Source organism: Podarcis erhardii (genome assembly GCF_964252035.2).
Source record: "Podarcis erhardii genome assembly, chromosome: 8".
NCBI lineage: Eukaryota > Metazoa > Chordata > Lepidosauria > Squamata > Lacertidae > Podarcis > Podarcis erhardii.
The window spans coordinates 81,873,239-81,892,138 of NC_138499.1; the positions used below are offsets into that span (position 1 = coordinate 81,873,239).

Consider the following 18,900-nt stretch of genomic DNA (forward strand, 5'->3'; position numbering starts at 1 on the left):
TCTACAGTTAAAAGGCTGGGAAAGATTTGTCTGTCTCACAGATCTTGGAAAGATACTGCTGTGGAGATCTACCCACTCTGGAAGAATGGCAGATGAAGGTGATGGAATATATGGGACTGGCAGAAATGACTGGCAGAATCCGAGACCAGGGAAAAGAGTCGGCAGAAGAAGACTGGAAGAAATTTAAAGACTATTTACAGAAATATTGTAAAATTAATGAATGTTAGAATGATGTTGGACAGAAATTAAGTGGTTTCCAGCTGTAGCGCTTAAGAGAATATGAAAAAAAAAGGTTTAGAAATAAGTAAAAACTAATGGTGAGGATTTGCTGAACTAACAATCTGAATTGGAATACAGAAAAGGGAGGTATGAGGAGGTTTGGGAAATAAGTTAAAAGAAAATAAGTAATGGAAATTCTATGTGTTTTTAATTGTTTTTATTTTTGTATTTTTGTTATTTTTTCTTTTTATTTTACATTGTATTATTTCTGAACATTTTAATAAATATTCTATAAAAAAGAAAGAAAGATTCTGCTGTGGGGTAGACCAGAGTGGGCCAGATGGACTGACTCAGCACAAAGCAATATATCTCATTCATATATATATATATATATATATGCAGGTTTTGGTGTCCTCGGGTGTCTTCCCGTGTAAAAGTTGGGGTGTCTAGGCGACGTTTCGACGAGGTCTCACTCGTCATCTTCAGGCTGGTGCTTTCGGCTTCTTGTTACTGGAACAGAGCAGGATCTCAGTGTTTGAGTTCCTATAAATACTGTAGAGGGGGTGTGGTGTATAGCCTCCAATGTTCTGGGCAGAGAGGAAGTTCCCAGGCTAGTGTGCCTTTTCTTCTTTTGTTCCTTAATTACTTGAGAGATATCTTGAGTGATTTCTTGAGTGATATCCTGAGTACCACTTAGTACCACTGAGTACCACTTACTAATGACCCACCTAAGTGGTACTCAGGATATCACTCAAGAAATCACTCAAGATATCTCTCAAGTAATTAAGGAACAAAAGAAGAAAAGGCACACTAGCCTGGGAACTTCCTCTCTGCCCAGAACATTGGAGGCTATACACCACACCCCCTCTACAGTATTTATAGGAACTCAAACACTGAGATCCTGCTCTGTTCCAGTAACAAGAAGCCGAAAGCACCAGCCTGAAGATGACGAGTGAGACCTCGTCGAAACGTCGCCTAGACACCCCAACTTTTACACGGGAAGACACCCGAGGACACCAAAACCTGCATTCCTGTACCCGTGAAAATCTACGAAAGCAAATATATATATATATATACACACACACACACACACACACACGATGTTTACTACCCACAGAGCCCAAAAGGCACACCCCAGTGATCCCATCAGATTTAATCTTGTTTGCTACTAATTGTGGTAGGGGAAAAAAGAAAATTAAGAAGATCAATGCTTTAGCTTAAATGAGGTATTCAGAATAGATATCCAGTCTAGTGTATCTTTTGAGCACAAAGCCACGGCTTACTATACAACAAGAGTCCGTGAACATTTTCCTCTCTAGCAACATAAATAAATTATCTTGCCTTGTTTGCTGAAGTCTGTTTCCAAAGATGCAGTGCTCCGTGGAAAGCATGAGCAAGAATCATTGAGCCATCTGGGCTGAAGTGACAGTCAAAAAACCCCAGAGTATTTCCACCCACTTCTCCTACGCGGACCTTTTTTGAAAAATTGAACACAAAATACATGAGCCAGCCACCAGTCAATCTGCTCATTGATGGCTAAAGACTTAATCCTAAACAAAATAACAAAACTTCATCTACAGTTTAGAATTACACCCAAAAGAGAAGTTAAAAGAACGCAGTTACAGCAGCATTAATGTGCTATTGATCTTACAAAATTAAGAAACCATTAGTTCAGGGTCTAGGCACACAACTGTTATATGTACAAACAACACAGAAAAATAGATTCAACCCCCCCATACTTATCACCAATATATCTTAATTTTAAAAATGGTTTGATATGTTTATTTGCCAAGTTCACAGGCAGTCTGCAATAAAAATAAAACATTCCAAGGTGAATTGATGCTTATTGGCTTAGCTGGCTTAAATTCTTTTTTTTAGACAAATTCATAAAAATCAGTATTTATTATCTGTAACAGCTAAATTGAACCTCCATGTACTGGAGCAGGGTACTAGATGCTGGGAACTTCTGGTTTATTAAAAAGAAAAACACCAAGTTTCCAGCATAAGGCAAGTACTTAAGTTTCAGTTCGAATCCATGTGTAGGCAGACAGGCTGGACGGGTTTCAAATGTGTGTGGCCTCTTTGCTGCAAGCACAGCCCCCTCCCTGCCCTCATATGCACACAGAAGTCTTTACTGCTTTTAAGAATCAGTTTTTGTGGTTCTAAATACAGCAGAATGTTGCTTGTTTACTCTTCCACTGAAGTAACAGCCTGCTACAATTACAATACTTTCCACTTGAATTCTTTTTAGGCTTGGATATGACCTCATATTCCCTTTACTTAATTTCTAAAGCCGCGGGGGGTGGGGGTGGGCAGGGAAAGCAAGAGAGGAAAATGTATAAAACATGCCTACCTGTTCCAACCACACCCCAGATTCATCATCTGGAGCCCAGAGTATCACAGTTTTGTCCACTGAAGCAGACAACAACCTCATTGGCTGTTCCATCCTGCCATCTACAGTGCAAGGAGAAAATTTATCTTTGTGGAAGATGCTAGCATGCTTTTTTGCGTCTCACATATTGTATTTGGGATAGCAAAGGTAAGATAATTCTACAAAGGCATGCTGCAGAACAAACTGTGTTGGGCTGAAGAGGAGAGAAATGTGTAGTTGCAATTTACAGTATTCCAAGAAGGGTGCAGAGACAAAAGTCTTGCACATTGAATACTAGGTGCTGTAGTAATTGTCTACCGCCCCTGCTTTAAAAGGGAATGTTTGCAGATGGTTCTGGGTCCATACATTTCAAATTGCACAAATTCAGTTCCAATCACAAGAGAAAACATTACACCCAGAAGTGCCAAGTATAGTCACTTTTTGGAAATGCAGCACTTGGTGAATCATTGGTCGTTAACTGGCGACTCGTGACACATTAAGTAGTAAATCATAGGTTGAGATGAACCTTCAGGCAGGCTGCACTGGCAAAGCAATGGCGATTTTCCAAAAGAATCAGCATTTGTGATTCTAAATGTCACTGAATGTTGCTATTTTCAATAGAAGAAAAGGGAAAGAGAGAAAGACAAATCTGGATGCATATTTTAAAAGGCAATGAAAAAAAGTAGCCCCCTTGTCAGTGTTAGTGGCTCCTTGGTCTGAAAAGGCTGGTGGTCACTGTAATTATTGCAATGATTCAGCAACTGGCAATGTTAAGGTTGGAGCAACCATAAGGACAGACAGTGCAGAATAACCAAAATCCATACCCATGCAGAATCAGGACTATAGGAAAAAGTTAATGAGCTACAGGCAGAATCAATATCATTTCCTGCAATTCCCAGCCTCTACTCCACATCACCAGCTGCCACACTGGGATAGGAAAATGCACAACACGGAGATAAGGTATGGGAGAAGTCATTATGGGTGTTCCATTACCCACAGCAATCCAGTGTTCTTCGCCATGTCTAGCTGTCCCCCAATTTGCAGCTCACATACTTCTTACCTTTGGGAAAGGAAGGCTGCCAATGAACAGCATATACCCAGTTTTCATGTCCAGCTAACACAGAGTCCAGCGTAACAGCAAAAGATGCATCTGAACCTACCACAGAGCAAAAAAGATAATAAAAATCTTCAAAGCTTATATCTATAAAAGAACCAAGGACATAGTCAAGATTACTGGTGTATGAAACCAGCTAACATCCCCATAAGGTAAATTCACGAAGTAACTCCACTACATTCCCTGAAATCCGTTAGATGCAAATAACAAAACCTGGACCATTCCGTTCCTGTCATTGATGTGAGTCTTGCATATTGCAGGGGAGCTTCTTCTCAAACCTTATCTTATTTGTCTCTTTTAGCTGCTTTCCAATGGTTTCAGCTGTTTCAAACAGAATGTTACTTTGTGTGCATTGTGTGTGTGTGTGTGTGTGTGTGTGTGTGTGTTTTATTTGCACGCCACCCTGGGATCTCATGGGAGGAAGGATGGTTTAGAACTATAGCAAACAAACTACAGTTTTGCATAGAAAAGCAAGGATAGTATGGAGTTATGCTATAGGTACGCGGGTGGCGCTGTGGGTTAAACCACAGAGCCTAGGGCTTGCCGATCAGAAGGTTGGCGGTTCGAATCCCCGCGACGGGGTGAGCTCCCGTTGATCGGTCCCTGCTCCTGCCAACCTAGCAGTTCGAAAGCACATCAAAAGTGCAAGTAGATAAATAGGTACCGCTCCAGCGGGAAGGTAAACAGCATTTCCATGCACCAGAAGCGGCTTAGTTATGCTGGCCACATGACCCGGAAGCTGTACGCTGCTCCCTTGGCCAATAAAGCAAGATGAGCGCCGCAACCCCAGAGTCGTCTGCGACTGGACCTAATGGTCAGGGGTCCTTTTACCTTTACCTTTATGGAGTTATGCTAACAAACTGTCAAGAAGCACCCAGCCATAGTGTGGATAGTTGGCACAACAAATAGATGCCACAACAAAATGTGAAAGCCTAAGTACGACTTCACATGTCCCTGAGCACCTTCAGAAGTTTGTTTGGGAAGTCAGATAGGGTGGTACAGCATCACATCTGCAAATCCTGGGTTCTGAATGCAGGTACGCCTCTCAAACATACACAAAATGTAGCCTCCTATTGATAATGGAGATATGTGCAAACAAACTTGTTTCCATTCACAAATATGTCTCACTAGGGTGAGCTGATGCAATATATTTCTCTGTGCAATTTCTGTACTCTACTGCTGACTTGGCTATGCAGTAGGAAAGGTTAAATCCCTGCCCAGGAATAGGAACGGATGATGTAACAGGAGTGGGCTGAAGTTTATGAGGTTAGCTGAAATAAAGCACGCAGAAACGCCACATGTCTCTTGGCCCTTTGGCTAGTATAGTCATACAGCATGAGTTCAGTGAATTATTCTCAGGAAAGAAGAATCTGAAACTCAAGAATGGCAAACCAGGACTTATGTCCACATGTTGTAGAGGTGTAAATATGTAAAAGAAATTTGGCAAAGGGTGTTTAAGGAGATAACAGAAATCGCTGGGTTAAAGCTGACCAAAAGTCCAGAGGTAGCATTATCATCAATTTATGAGGAGGTGGAAGGTTTGCAAGCTATGAAGGACTTGCTCACAGATTTATTGACAGCTGCACAACTTGTTATAGCTAGGAAGTAGATGTATACGGAGTTTATTTAAAAGAACATTGCAAAAATATAAATCTGTTGGCAGGTTTGAATTGACTTTCTGCGTGTAATAGAAGAATCTTACAAAACTAATGCAATTGAAACAACCGAGAGGAGACAAAGTTTAGCGCGCAGATAAAGAATGTAATCTGTGAACCACAACGGGGGGCCCAGAGGTCGTGTTGAATCCAACTAAAATTGTTACATACAGGACTTCCGGGTCAGTGCGAACGGCTAATGGCGGATTCCCTCCGAGCTCCGGAGGGAATCGGCTCCGCTGAAGACGGGTCTTGCCGTGCCGGCGACACGGGGACCCTCAGAAACCGCAGGCGCGGAAGCCTGCGGACTTGGTGACTCGGTGGGCACCTTAAGCGCCCTCCCCGACCCACGAAGAGGCTTTTTAAAGGCTATGGAGAGGGTACGGAGAGTGGCGTGGTGCTGAGAGTAGACCGCTACTTCAGTGGAGCGAAGCCGCGAGCCATGGCCAGAGAGCGCTGACTTTCTTCCCAAAATTCGGACTGGATAACAAATAACCCGTGAGTAGTGGAATCTGGACTTTAAAAAATTTTACCTTTTGAATTCGACACGATCGGGGGATGTGCTAAAGGGAAGTCCGCACCCCCTCTACTTACAGACGATTTAAAGCAAGGAACGGAGAATTAAGGTGGAAAGATTACTATTTTTATGACTTAAAAGTTTTCATAAATTTGATAGAAGAAGTTTTTGTGCTGGAGAGAAAGGGAAGAACTTTGGAACTTTGTGTGTAATCCCCCCCCCCCCCAAAACCCGGGAGTGTCCTGTTTGTGTGCTGGAGGAAAAAGTGAAAGGAGTTTGACAGCTGTCAAAGGAGCTGTCAAACGGGTGGACAAAGTTAAGAATCTTGTTATTTAATAACTCTCTGAATTAAAGGTGATACATTTGAACTGAGGTGGTTGGAAATAAAGTAGTGATAACAACAAAGTAACAGATTGTTGGAAAAGGACTACCAAGTAACTGAAATCCCCCTAGGGGGAATTAGTGACATTACAATGGCTGCAGAGGGAAAATTACTGGCGGAGATAGAAAAAATGTTCTTTCTCGTGGGAATCCTGCAAGAGCAGAGTATGGCTATGAACAAAGCACTTACAACCTTGAATTCTAAAACAAACAACTCTGCTGAATGTATAAAGGATATAACTGATAAAAAACCTGCAGCTGAGCAGGAAGAGATGCTCTTGGAATTGACAGAGAGGAAAGAAGGAGTGCAGACACTACAAGTGGAAAACACCAATCAGGAGTCCACACTGTTAGAGTATGAGCAAGAAGACCTTTGGATTACAAATCTGCGAAAGATGAGAAAGAAGAAGAGGGAAGTCCCTGGAGTACTTGGAACATTAAAACCAAAAAGAATAAAGCAACACGATTGGGACTTCCCTCTTGAGTATGGAAAAGTAGCCGACCTTTCGCAGCAACCACTTTCAAACATTCTGGATGGAAGATTTTTTGATGTGACTCTGACTGAACTCCTTCGGGGTCCCAGGATCAACAAAAAGGACTACCAATATAATTGGCAGAGAGGGACTAACAGAGAATTAAAGGCCTCGGACGTGAGGAATCCGGGCTAAGAACTATTTTTTATTTGTTTATTGGACATTTGTTTGGGAAGGGACAGAAACCGGGGCAGGGAGGGGGGAGAGAATAGAATTCTAAAATGTTACGATTTGCTTATTTGGTTAATGTGACCTATAATCAATATAATAAAGGGAAAAATTTGTGGAAGGGAAGTCAGATCGACCTTAAAAAAAAAAAGAAATTAATGATTATAAGAGAATTGGATAAGTTGAATATAGACAAACAAAAAGAATTAAGTTTTAAAAGTAATATTAATATGTTTAAGAGGTTAGGTAAGAACTTGCTGAATTAATTATTGGAATTGGGATGTAAGAAGAGAGGGTGGGGGAAGTCAATGAAAGAGGGTAAAGAAAATCAGGGTATGAATTTGTACTTGTTTGTTTTTGTCTTTTTGTGTGTGTTTGTTGTTATAAAATGTAAAAACCTAATAAAAATTATTTAAAAAAAATAAAAAAATAAAATTGTTACATACAACAAGCACCAACTCTGGAATGAATGTTTATTTTTCTTTTTGTTTTCTGTTGCTTACTTATGTTACACAGTTTTTAAAACCAATAAAGTATATATTTTTTAAAAAGGAAGTGGAAGGAGCAAGATGAATATAAAGAGGTGTGGGATATAGCTATTAATGATAACTTAACATGTGCTATTAAGGTAAGACGGGGAATATGCAGGAGAAATGATTTTGAGGAGATATGGAAGGTATTTGTAGAATTTGTACTGTTAAAATGGAAAGGGGTCAAACTATTGCAAGGGGAGTTGAAATTTTGGGAGACTGGATATTGACAATGGAATGGTCTTGTGGGTGGGGTGCACATTTTTATTCTTATTTATTCTTATTTTGTCAAAATAAAACATAAAATAAAAATAAAAAGAATGGCAAACCTCAGGTTCTACACTTTCATTTAACCCTACTGATAACAATTGCAAAGTGCCTCAGAAAAAGCAACAGCTATTCATAGAGACTCACCACTGTCATTTTTCACGGTGAAAATGTTCTCCTTCAGCCTTATGGTTTCCTCATCTTGGGCTTCCACAAGCAATGAAGTTGCATGCATCTTCCAGATCCTTATCAGACAATCCTGGGAACAGCTTGCCAAGAAGAGATCTCCGTCTTTTGCAAAATTAAATAAATGAAAATCAGGAAGATTTTAAAGATGGGAAGTTCATTGCCCAGGGAAATCAGTATTGCCATGAGCAAGTTGCTAACGAATACCAAAATAAATACTTTGCTGTAGCGCATGTCGGCACCATTCAGTGTGGAGAGGGATAAATATCACACTGTCATATTAGCTACAATACTGAAGAAATGCCTCACATAATCTAAGGAAAGCTCTGTAGGTTGGAATACGTACTTGAATCTAGATTGGAATAGTTTGGCAAAATCACCTGTTTGTGGAAAGATAGTGCTACGTGGTTTCTCAGGGCGGGGGGCAGGATTCAGTATCTTCTAAGATTCTCTATTTCTAAAATTGTGCTACACAGAGCAAAGTCGTCAACAGGCTCATCACAGCTATCTGCCAATCACCCATTCCCACCACCCTTCTGAGTAATACCCCTCCCCACCTTCTCACTATATAGAAGGGTCTGGAAACTTCTGTTTCAGTGTATCTGAAGAAGTGTGCATGCACACGAAAGCTCATACCAAGAACTGACTTAGTTGGTCTTTAAGGTGCTACTGGAAGGAATTTGTTTTGTTTTGACTATGGCAGACCAACACGGCTACCTATCTGTAAGTAGAGCAAAGCTGTAAGTACCTATCTGTACTGTATCTACCTATCTGTAAGTAGAGCAAAGCTGTAAGTTATGGGCAAGGTTGCATATATGCTGAGATTCCACAGGGGTGGAGGAATCATATGATTATATGCTGCCTTAGAGTTTTTAATTTGATTCAACACATGTAGCTATTATTAATAGTAATTATTTTCAGTTGTTATCCTTGAGAAATGTAGAAAATAACAGGATATATTTATCCGAAAGTCTTCAAACTTACACAACCCTTTAAAAATTAGGTAAGGAACCAAATGCTATATAATACTGCCCGAAAAAGACCCAATATGGAGGCCAAATGGCCAAAATATTGGGAAATATTAGAAAAAGATGGAGACAATTGGAAATTGCAGAGTTTGGAGAAAATGAAGGATAAGGTGCGAGACTGGTTACATTATGCTCAGATTAAAGAAGTTTTCAAAAATGACAAAAAGTTAGGGTTCCAGGTGGAGAAATCGAAGTTAGAAACAGAATTGTTAGAACCAAAGACCAAGGTACTATCTAGAATGTATAACTTGCTGCTAAAATGGAATACACAAGACGAAATGGTTAAATCGGCTATGATAAAATGGGCACAGGACATTGGGCATAACATTATGTTTGAGGACTGGGAAAGGTTGTGGACCACTGGGCTGAACTTCACCGCATGTAATGCTCTGAAGGAAAATGTAATGAAAATGATATATAGATGGTACATGACCCCAGTTAAACTTGCCAAAATATACCATTCGTCTGATAATAAATGTTGGAAATGCAGAGAAAATGAAGGAACATTCTTTCACCTCTGGTGGACATGCCCTAAGGTGAAGGCCTTCTGGGAAATGATATATAATGAGCTGAAAAAGATATTTAAGTATACCTTCACAAAGAAACCAGAGGCCTTCCTTCTGGGTATTGTCGGCCAGAAGGTGTTAAAGAAGGATCGAACATTTTTTATGTATGCAACAACGGCAGCAAGGATTCTTATTGCAAAAAACTGGAAAACTCAAGATCTACCCACACTGGAAGAGTGGCAGATGCAGCTGATGGACTATATGCAACTGGCCGAGATGACCGGCAGAATCCGTGACCTGGGAGAAGAGAAGATGGAGGAAGACTGGGAGAAATTTAAGATGTATCTACAAAAACATTGTAATTTGGTTGAATGTTAAGAAGGATGCTAGATTATAAAAAACTGGCCACCACTAAACTAGATTTAAATTTGATGATAAGTGAGACTAAAGAAAATATAAAAAATTTTTGGAAGAAGTGTTAGATTATATTTGAATGAGTGGACATGAGATTGTAAACAAGTTGATAATTTGTTTGGAAAAAATTTTTAACGATGTAAATGGGAGCGGGAGACGTGAGGGAGTCCAAAGAAGTGATGAAATTGTCGTAAAAGAAGTAAGATTGTTTATTATGTGTGCATTTATATTTAAAAACCTTAATAAATATTTATAAAAAAACAAAAAAAAACAAATGCTATATAATACTGTTTTATAAAGTATTTTCATGTAATATTTGATACTTCCAGCTGATGAAGGTCAATACATCAAAACAGGGTCCTGTCCTGGTTTCTAATCCATAACTGACTTCTGATTTCTGCTCAGTGACTGAAATTAAGACCTCCACAACGAATATGGACTAACATGAATTTATCTCCACTCATAAACTCTTATCTCTAATTCTGTAGTGAATTATTGTGTTATACATATTTTTATGAGTTTGTAATCCTTGTCAGAATACATAGTTTTGAATGGATTAGTTTTTTTTACTATTGACTATTGATTTGCGAGTAGGGACCATTCCCACTACTGAAACTTACATTGGCTTGAGTTCTTGGTGTGCTCTTTTCTCGAGATTCCACAGGGGAACAGAAAAACTGGAGAGTGTAGAAGTGGGCATAGAATCCAGTTTCCCTAGAACAGGGGTCAGCAAACTTGTCCACTGGCGGGCTGGATCGCCCACATGTGGGAGCGCGCGCCCACGCCCACTGCTCCTTCGGAGCCATGGGGGGGGCCTCTACGACTTCCTATTGGCTGCAGGAAATTCCTGCAGCCAATAGGAAGCCGTGGCTACGTCCCGGAAGTCAGTGCCCATGCGGAGCAACCAGTGCAGCGCGCCAGTTTAGCTCCTCGTGGGGACCGACCGAGCGGGCGGTTTAATGACCCCCTTAGGCCGTATCTGGTCCATGGGCTGTAGTTTGCTGACCCATGCCCTAGAACCTCAATTACCATTTTTAAGATGCAAGTGTTGAGGCCTTGATTCTTCTAGGCCAAGCACCTGCATTGGAAGACACAATTGTCCCTCTTTGTTTCAACAAAGGCTGAACTCTAGGAAGCAGGCTACTCCAGACTGAAAGGGCAATCCCCTTACATCATTATCCAAAATGGAATACTTGCCTATTACATTATATAGTCGAATCCTCTGAAATTATCTTTCCCTATTAGCAACGTCACCTTCAAAATGTGGAGAAGAAAATTCATGCCAGCGGAATTATAAAAATAAACATCTAACTATAGTGTTAAAAATTACAGCACTCTCGTTATCAAGTTCTGCCATCCTACTTGTTTCTGCACGCTGCCCCGCTGGGTCTCAAATACTATGCTTGCATATATGAAAGGGGGATTAAAACCATCTCAGATGCTTGGCTTTTCCTAGTAATCTTGCTCTATATGGCACATTAGATTATTAAAAATGCCTTGCCGCATTCCCTACCTACCGCAAACTGCCCATTCAATCCCTCTTATCCAGTCTTCATGGCCATGGAGCAGCAAAGTCTTCTGAAACTGAAACAAACCAGTGTCCTTATGTAGCACAAATATCTGTATTTTGATGCTCCGCATTACAGCCTGAGGGTTCTCCTGGATTCAGCTTTGTTGCTATGAGCTCAAACAGCACAGGGTTCACCGGCGAGGTCAGAGTCAGCCATGCCCTGGTAACCTCTCTCGAATGGATTACTGTAATGCATTATACATTGGGCTTAATTTGAAGATTATTCAGAAGCTTCAGCTGGTACAGAATGTAGCGGCCCAGATTCTGACAGGCAGAGCTTATTTGAGATAGCTCCAATGGCAGCCTCTCCAATGCAAACTTGATTCAAAGTGATCTGGGGACATGAAGGAGTACCTTCTCAGATTGTTAGCTGAGGGTTTTCTCTCTGTTCCCTCTTCATTTAAGATGAAGCAGGAGACAAACACAATGAGGACCATTTTGAGCTTGTGGGATGCCTTTCCCCAGCAAGGTTGCGTTCTTTTAGGTGCCAGGCAAACCTGCGGGCTTTTAAAGCTTGCTGTCTTATACTCATTTACCTGGAAGTAAACTTTATTGAGAAGGAATGCAGGTGGCGCTGTGGTCTAAACCACTGAGCCTAGGGCTTGCCGATCAGAAGGTCGGCGGTTTGAATCCCCGCAACGAGGTGAGCTCCAGTTGTTCGGTCCCAGCTCCTGCCCCCTAGCAGTTTGAAAGCACGTTAAAGTGCAAGTAAATAAATAGGTACCGCTCCGGCGAGAAGATAAACGGCGTTTCCGTGCGCTGCTCTGGTTTCGCCAGAAGCAGCTTAGTCATGCTGGCCACATGACCCAGAAGCTGTCTGCGGACAAACACCGGCTCCCTCGGCCTATAGAGTGAGATGAGCACTGCAACCCCAGAGTCGTTTGCGACTGGACCCAACGGTTAGGGGTACCTTTACCTTTAAACTTTATTGAACACATTGGGACTTACTTCTGAGTAAATGTGTATAGGGTTGCACTGTTTGGCATTTAAAAGTATTTGTGAAGGCATTTTGATATTTTTAATTCTGTAAACCACACTGAAGCCAAATTCAATGAAGGGTGGTATATAACTAATTGGGATAAATAGGCACATCGGTCACCATGAGTTGGCAGGCATGCTGAACAATTCCACACACACAACCTGTCTATGATGAATGCTAGCACGGATGTCAATTAACATCAAATGTGAACTGGAAGGAACACAACTAAACCCAAAACACATTATTTGTCTAAGCTCAAAATCCTCCAAATAGAATGGGATATAAACAAATTAAAAGTCATTTTGAAAATTCAATATAAAGGCACACCACAGCAATATTTGTAAACACTTCTCCCACGTATTCAACTTCATTTTTCCTACCTTCATTTTCTCCCCACAAAATCACAGTCACAACAAAACACCAAAAAAATGACATACTATTCATGGGATAGGAGACAAAAGCAATAGTTACCTGTCCATCCTGCTGCACATATAAATGAATTTTGCAGTCATCCCCACCGCAAGCCAGTACCGGTACTGAAATGGCAAAGCAGTCAGTCAAAACCTGCTGTTTCATTATTATTATTTTAAACAGAAAAATAAAATGGACACAAGGGAGTACACCACATTTACTAAAGGAAGAAGAGAGCGAGAAAGAGAGGGAAGGAGGGAGAGAAGGAGCCTAAGGCTGCAATCCTATGCCAAAGCACCAGGAAGCCAGCACACCTTGAATGCTCTGGGTCTTACTTCTAAGGGTGTGTTACACAGTTCCAGGACTATAAAAAAAACTCATAATCTGTAGAATATCCAGTGCTGCAGTAGTTATAATTTCACAAATTTCAAAAATAAGGAATTAAGCTGCTCTCCACACTGCTAAAAGTCAAATCACAAAATTTTCTGCCTTCCTATATTATGCTCCTGCACTAATGTATCTATTTACCCTAGGGCAGAGAATGGCTTTCTGGATCTCCATAAACAGCACCATGAAACACATGCTGAGCCTGGGATGAAGATAATATATCAGGATTGTCTATGCATCATTCCAGTGTTTTGGAAATCCAACTCCTATGAACAGAATCACTGTTTTATATGCAGGCAACCCACATAATCCCAGGACTAAAAGGTACTTTAATACAACAGGTGAATGGCAACTCCTAATTGATCCTGACACAACACCAATAATTTCCCAACATATTCATTTCCACTTCAGCAATTACCTGCTCATCTGCAAAGAGTTAATTTCATAGGTATTTTCTCAAAAAGGATAATGTATAGATATTGACTTTTTAATATTTTAATGTTCCATTATTTTAATGTTGTATTTTATTTTTGTTTTTAAGTTTGTAATCATTCATCTTGTTTTTATTATTGCTTGTAAGCCGCTCTGAGCCCGGCCTTGGCTGGGGAGGGCGGGGTATAAATAAAAAATTATTATTATTATTATTATTATTATTATTATTAATACAATAGAACTTAGAAGCAGACATTCGCTACTAAAGACTTGGGTCAAAGGGAACTTTAAAACGCATCATTCTGACAAGTCTGATAATCCCAAAAGTCAGTATTGATTTTTGCATCAGGCATGGTGGATACAATCACAAGCATCCAGCTGAGCTGAATTTATTTGAATGGGCTCTCTCCCAGACCCTGCACCACACTCAATTTGCAGCAAACATGGGGATATTGTTTGCAACCATAAAGGAGGTACCATTTTCCAATAAAACACACAACATCTGGAGCAGATATCCCTCCTCTCTGTTTCATCCTTCCACCCAGCAGTGACGAGGTAAGGGAAGGGTGTGCACATACCTAAAACTCCTGCATCACTGAGAGGCCATCATTTAAAGACACACCAAGCAATAAATTGTTTTATTACCATACCACCATTAATGTGCATGGTGCTTTAGCAGAGTAATAACCAAAAAGGCAGGGGCCTGCCTGTCCCAAGGCACTTGCAACCTAACATTCAACACATGGGAGACAACAGAGAGAAGGAGGAAGGTGAAGACAAACAGAGGGAGAATATTCAGCATTTAGGGATAGAATCACAGCTCAGATGACCAACTATGCAATTTTTGCTTGCATTTATTCTCGAAACACTGAATAGAAAGCTGAAAGTGGAAAAGTAACATTCACTATCTCCTTTGATACATTTACCAATAAATGTGGTGCACACAAGGGAAAAAAAAACATTTCCTCTAAACATATTGAGCAACATGGCAAAGAAAGCAGTACTGAAGTCAAATTAGTGTCAAGTCACACTGGTGTGGGTGGGTGTGAAAATGGGAACTCACAGGAGCAGATATTAGGAGCCCAGTACTGCACTTTTGAAATATACTTTAAAACAAAATGTTTGAGTCAGTCTTCGAAATTTGCTGCCATCCATCAACTACATCGACTAAAATGCTTAAGACACCAGTTAAGCATCCCTTTAAATGATTAAACAGTTTCACAGACACACTTACTGTTGCTGTCTGGCAAGAAGGACAAAGAAACATCCATAACAAATCCATTTCCAAATAGCAGCGTCTGAAGACATTTAACTGAGAGGGAGAGAGAGAAAGAATAGTTTTGCACACCAACAGTCAACATGACAGACAGCCAATGTAGAACCAAAGAGATAAGCTGCTAATTACAGCTACAAAGAATTAAAACTCACCCAAGATTAACCTAAAGGATTGTACATCATAAAGAAATGCAACAGAGAAACTGACTCAGGTATAGAAAAACTGATAAGGAGAGGTTACAGTAGATCAGAACGAAAGAATTCACACTGACCTTGGCACATTGAGAGGTGGTTCCTCATCTCAATGGGACAAAATTCATCTACTTCCCTTATTATAGGAAACAATTTTAAGGATTCATGCATTGTGGCAAGTAGCAAGGCAAGTGACGTAAAGGTTTGGCATAACACAACATAGCTATCGCCTTTGCCCTTTCTTTGTCAAGATGTATAGCTTGTGGGAATCCCTTGCAGATGACTACAGTGCCTGGAGACAGACAGGTCATGGACCCACAGCAGGCATTTCAACAGCAGGCATCTGCAGCAGCACAACCGGACACCTTCATCTGCCCCAGCTGCAACAAAACATGTCTCTCCCATATCTGCCTTTACAGCAACAGCAGGCACTGTAACTTTCCAATCGTTTGACTTCACCCCCAAAGGCACACTCTCCAATGGCACCCAGAGCAGATGAATGTCGATAACATCAGATATTGAAAGTACTTAAGGTCTGAGCCTTATTCAGGTGTTCAATACTGAGTGTCCTGAATGCTTGAAGAGGCTCTCTGGAATATACAAGCTAGCCTCTCTCCTAGATGCTGAGGCACATACCAGCCATGACTCCTAACTTGACCTGCCTGAAGTGGGGCATTCATGTATGGAGGTACACACACACAAATAGGGCTCCAGGAGGGATCTGGGTTTTTTGTTGTTGTTCAGGCTATGGGTCCAGGATTCCATTTCAATATCAGCTACCCAGATGCCTTGGAAGCTCACAGGTACAGCACAAAAGCAATTGCCACCCCCTATGGCTTATCCTCAATCTCTAGCACTTAAAGGTACAGTGGTACCTCGGGTTACATACGCTTCAGGTTACACACTCCACTAAGCCAGAAATAGTGCTTCAGGTTAAGAACTTTGCTTCAGGATAAGAACAGAAATTGGGCTCTAGCGGCACGGTGGCAGCAGGAGGCCCCATTAGCCAAAGTGGTGTTTCAGGTTAAGAACAGTTTTAGGTTAAGAACAGTCCTCCAGAATGAATTAAGTACTTAACCCGAGGTACCACTGTATATCGTTTCTATTAGCTATCATGGCTAATAATCATTAACAGACCTATCCCCCCAGGAATTTGCACAACATTAATTTGTCCTCCAAGTTGATGAAAGTATGACTATGATTTGTGTTTGTTCAGCATGCCTAATTATAATTGAGAACCTCTGTTCTAACATATCCTGAATACTTTCCTAACTTTGACTATCCACTGGACTGCCACCTTTCTGCTATTTTAAGTGTTTTTATATCACTCTTCAGTTACATTCCCAACTAGCTTTACAAAAAGAAAATAGACACACCCAAAACTGTTTTTTAAAAAAAATATTTTTGCTAGCTAGACAACTGGTGGCTATTCGAAACCAGTGTACAGTGGTGCCTTGCAAGACGAAAAGAATCCGTTCCACGAGTCTCTTCGTCTAGCAGTTTTTTCGTCTTGCGAAGCAAGCCCATTGACGGCTTAGCGGATTAGCCCTATTAGCGGTTTAGCAGCTTTTAGCAGCTTTTAGCGGCTTATCGGCTTATTGGCTTAGAAAAAGGGGGGGGGAAACCCCACAGGAACTCGCAAGACATTTTCGTCTTGCGAAGCAAGCCCATAGGAAATTCGTTTTGCGAAGCGCCTGCAAAATGGAAAACTCTTTCGTCTAGCGAGTTTTCTGTCTTGCGAGGCATTCATCTTGCGGGGCACCACTGTATTCCAACTGGAAGAAATCCAGATTCTCCATAGTTATGGATGCATATCACCAAACTTTGCTACATGAATGTGACTTCTTGAAAGAATCTGTTTACAAAGCACAATGGAGATAGTTACCTTCTGTTCCTTGTTTGGACCAGATTCGCACAGTAGAGTCAGAAGCCGCAGAAGCTAAAAGTATATTTAACTCTCCTGTAGACTCATTTGTCATGTAAACAGCATCCGAAGAGCAAACTGCTTCAGTGTGGCCTTCAAGACGAGTGCAGTTCACAAGCTAAACAGAACATTATAAGATTACACAAAGGAAGGACAAGAACCTTGAAGTCCAAATCAAGCTGCCATGCAAAGTGTGCAGTTTTCAGAACTGTCCAACTACGGAAGTGCTAAAAACTGTAACAGAAGTGAAATACAAAAGCTTTAGTTGAGGACACTGGTAAGCAAATTACATTGCTCTTGTTTTTGTCCAGGGCATTAGAAAATATGCACTTTATACAACGTTCTATTTGTAATCTATGCTGTTCTGTGCTCTAATAAAAATTAAAACTCCGTTACGTTCACAAAAAGCAACATCACTGGGTTTTTCCATCCATTTTCTAAATCTACTTTAAATGGCTTGGTATATGACAAAAATAGTAATAATTAAGGTTTAAACTAAATTGAACACAACGGAAAAGCATTCAGGCAGAATAGAAAACATCTGAAGGGTAATATTGATTAAAATAATTCTATTCCAAATGCTATCAGAAGGGTCATTTAATTTCATCTCATGTATGGCACAGGGCAAATGCAATTTGTTTTCTGTGGAGTCTTCCAGGTTCCATTTAGTTTAAGCATTTCTTTTTATGAGAGAGTCTAATCTCAATTTAAAAAACGATAAGCACTTGACTATACCAGTTCACTTAGCCTTCTGTTTCACCAGCTAATAACACATAACACTTTTACAGTTAAGTACATGAAGTGCTTTGCAATCATTGGGATTGTGGACATACCAGCCGTTTTCCTGGAATATATCCTCAAAACAGCAGGCACAGCTTACACCTCATCCTAATAGTATTTCCGATTAGGGATCTACTTCTAGGTGCTATTCCAGACAAGGTGGTACCTCATTAATGAGGTATTTACGTCCACTGCCAGCACATTGCCTCCTTCAGTCTGTAGATAGGCTCAAGATAGTGGAAAGAGAAAAACTTTGGGGTGCCATTTCATATTCAAGCTACTGTCACGAGAACATTCATGGTTGTGGAAGAGATTTGACCTCACTGCCTTCAGATTTGCAAGAAAGCATCCCAGCAATTTGTTTGCTCACAAAGAATTCCTGCATTTCGGCAAAAGAATTTACCATGCCAGGTGGATCAAAAGTTAAGTTTGTTTGTCTACTACAAAGAAATAAGACTCATGTGGATACAACCTTGATTATTCCTCACCCCTCACTGTTACAGAGAACCAAGACTGAACGTCACTGAGATGTGCGCTTGCATCAGACAGGTGATCCATGGTGATATATGGCTGGATAGAAACTCTCTCAAGCCCTCTTGTAATATCACTGGTTTCTTATTCTATGTTGTCATGAAAAGCTATTTTTTCTTTCTTTCTTTATATAGGTAAATTATAGTGACAAAGGAAATCTCATTCACAATGAAGTAACATTGTAATACTGTATGTCTTCTTTGCTATATCAGGTACTAGGCTCAAGAAGAGAAGAAGAAGAGGAGGAGTTTGGATTTGATATCCCGCTTTATCACTACCCAAAGAGTCTCAAAGCGGCTAACATTCTCCTTTCCCTTCCTCCCCCACAACAAACACTCTGTAAGGTGAGTGGGGCTGAGAGACTTCAAAGAAGTATGACTAGCCCAAGGTCACCCAGCAGCTGCATGTGGAGGAGTGGGGAAGCAAACTCGGTTCCCCAGATTACGAGTCCACCGCTCTTAACCATTACACCACACCGGCTCTCTCTGGTTCAGGAGAGAAGAAGGAATTATCTCATTATAAAGAAAAAG

The 18,900-nt window shown here is 40.7% G+C and overlaps 1 protein-coding gene across 1 annotated transcript in view; it reads right to left on the bottom strand.

The window, feature by feature from the left end:
* The window catches only part of ELP2 (elongator acetyltransferase complex subunit 2), a 49,508-nt gene that overhangs the window by 25,501 nt on the left and 5,107 nt on the right, over positions 1-18,900 (bottom strand). Inside the window, 8 exon segments of the mRNA XM_081872672.1 lie at positions 1,561-1,692; positions 2,573-2,673; positions 3,651-3,746; positions 7,903-8,046; positions 11,407-11,473; positions 12,910-12,974; positions 14,903-14,980; positions 17,021-17,177. Coding sequence (XP_081728798.1) covers positions 1,561-1,692; positions 2,573-2,673; positions 3,651-3,746; positions 7,903-8,046; positions 11,407-11,473; positions 12,910-12,974; positions 14,903-14,980; positions 17,021-17,177 — 840 coding nt within the window.